The 2,270-nt window shown below is 41.9% G+C and overlaps 1 protein-coding gene across 1 annotated transcript; it reads left to right on the top strand.

Annotated features, from left to right (window-relative positions):
* The first annotated feature begins 561 nt into the window (after nucleotides 1–561).
* LOC146193534 (PI-stichotoxin-Hmg3c-like) lies at nucleotides 562–1,811 on the top strand. The gene is made up of 3 exons (XM_084602793.1): nucleotides 562–708; nucleotides 836–883; nucleotides 1,424–1,811. Exons 1-3 carry the CDS (start codon nucleotides 687–689, stop codon nucleotides 1,633–1,635), a joined length of 282 nt encoding a protein of 93 aa, XP_084458919.1. The 5' UTR covers nucleotides 562–686; the 3' UTR covers nucleotides 1,636–1,811.
* Nucleotides 1,812–2,270: the final 459 nt, after the last annotated feature.

Raw genomic sequence — 2,270 nt, 5'->3', positions numbered from 1 at the left:
AGAAGGAAGAGGAAGAAGTGTGCGCCGCGCCCGTTCGACCCTTGTCTTGCGGCACTTGTGTCGTCCCCGCTAGCCGTGTGTACCCAGCGTACTGAACCGACTAGAACGTCTCGGTCGCGACGCTAAGGGCGTAACAATATATATATATATATATATATATATATATATATATATATATATATATATATATATATATATATATATATATATATATATTGTAAAACAGGTATTGGGCTCTGATATGTTCAGCGCCTATTGCTGAAGAGAACGACGACGAGCATGTTCCAAAGTTTATTCGTGAGGAAGTCGCACGCTGGTGGCATTATGTATAAATATTTGGCACCGGTGGCAATATATATATATATATATATATATATATATATATATAGTACAGCTAGTACCTTTAGCTTCGTATGATAGAAAAATTATTTGCATTTCTAATGATAACAATATTAACAATATATTCGTTAATATTTTTATTTTTTTCAATTGTGCAATTAGTGCTTTCAATTTTTTCATCAGCACCTGCTTTCGGAGGAAATTGCGTCCAGAAATATGAAACCGGGCCCTGCAAGGCAATGTTTCCCATGTGATGGTTCAACGCCCAGTCTGGCAAGTGTGAACAGTTCATCTACGGCGGCTGCGGAGGCAACCAGAACCGATACGAGACTAAGCAACAGTGCGAAATGACCTGCTCTGCCGAGAAACGTGAGTGTTTTCTTTTGTTATATGGTAGAGTAAAACACGTCAGAGAGCTACTGCTCATTTCTCAGCAACGTCAACGCATTTGCCTTTCCCGTTTTAGAAACGTGCCTCTTTCATTCTCTTTTTGCAGCTATTTCGTTGCCCGGAGAACCTCTAGAGGCGCTCATTGCACAGCCCGGTATGTACATTTGTACTTGGTTAAAATGGCCTTAATATCATGCCATTTTGCGCATAAAAAGGAAATCAAAGAAATTTTACATTAAAACTCTGCTAATGGATGCATAGATGTATTTCGAGAAATAATTTCATTAGGATGATGAATTGCTGCATTACTTATAAGGAGGCGAGGTTCCTCGGAGTGTTGTTGACAAGCGAACATTGAAGCCAATTTTAAACAACATAGAGATAGGCGAGATATTCGCTTCAGCTAAATCTTAAAGCGATCTCCATAAGCGTGCTCAAGAAACCCAGTAGTTCAAAGAAAGTTTCCGCTCAGACGGCGCTAAAAATGAAACTTTAATTACCCACCACACGAGGTGCTATGGGGTTCTGCATAATGCTATACTGTAATCCTGTATCCTCCAAGCGTGCCAATGAACCGATACTGCCTCTGTAATGTCACATTTTGGGTATGTGGAGCAGTGCCTCTCGCTGTATCCTGTCTTTGCCGAGCTTTTTTTTTTTCTCTGATTTGATCGTTTATATTTTCTTCCCACAGCATCTGTGAATGATGTTTGCCGCCGTCCCCCGCACTGCGGTCCTTGTATGGCTTCCTTCCCCCGCTTCTACTATGACGCTCAGACAAAGCAATGCCGGCCATTCATCTACGGCGGATGCGAGAGCAACGGCAACAACTTCGAGACCATGCGCCAATGCATGCGTGTCTGCGCCCCTCCGGCCCCTTGGCGGCCCGAGCCGATGCTCCCATAGGAGCCCATACAGCACTTACTGCTTCTTGATTACGAGAGTGCCATAGGTTTTCAATCGGGAACGTTCAAACTGGCATGAATTGTCAAGTATGTCCTAAATATTTAGCTGTAAAGATGACAAAGCTGCTTTTGCAATATGTAAAGCTTAGAAGACAATATTAATAAATGTGATTTACACGACTGGCATCTTTGTTTCTTTTTTGCATGATTTGACATCTTGTGCAGCGGAAAGGCGGCGTAGGCGGTCTAAATGTTACAAGAAAATGAATAGTTCCTAACGGGCTGACTTGCTCCAAATAGATTTTATGCGGCCTGAAACGCCACATTTTCTGAAAATGACGCTGTCACATTTGAAGGTGCGAAACGCGGAACTAACCTCCCACGGGACTATAAGCATGAGACACAGAAATCGAATTGTTAACGGCGCATAGATGGACTCCTCATTCCCAACGCCTGCATTGCAGTAAACCTGAAGGGGAAATTCAATAATATGCTAAAATTGCTCTTGCGAAAATAAGGAGGCGCCTGTTCAGCTCCAGCAAAAATGTTCACTGATCTTTTTGCCCCATACTCGTGTATTCAACAATATCCATAATAAAATAAAGCAACTTTATTTTCGGTTTTCATTCAATGGGA

This window comes from Amblyomma maculatum, chromosome 4 (assembly GCF_055883805.1).
Source record: "Amblyomma maculatum isolate TAMU_Amacu chromosome 4, ASM5588380v1, whole genome shotgun sequence".
Lineage (NCBI taxonomy): Eukaryota > Metazoa > Arthropoda > Arachnida > Ixodida > Ixodidae > Amblyomma > Amblyomma maculatum.
This window is presented reverse-complemented; position numbering and strand designations above follow the sequence as displayed.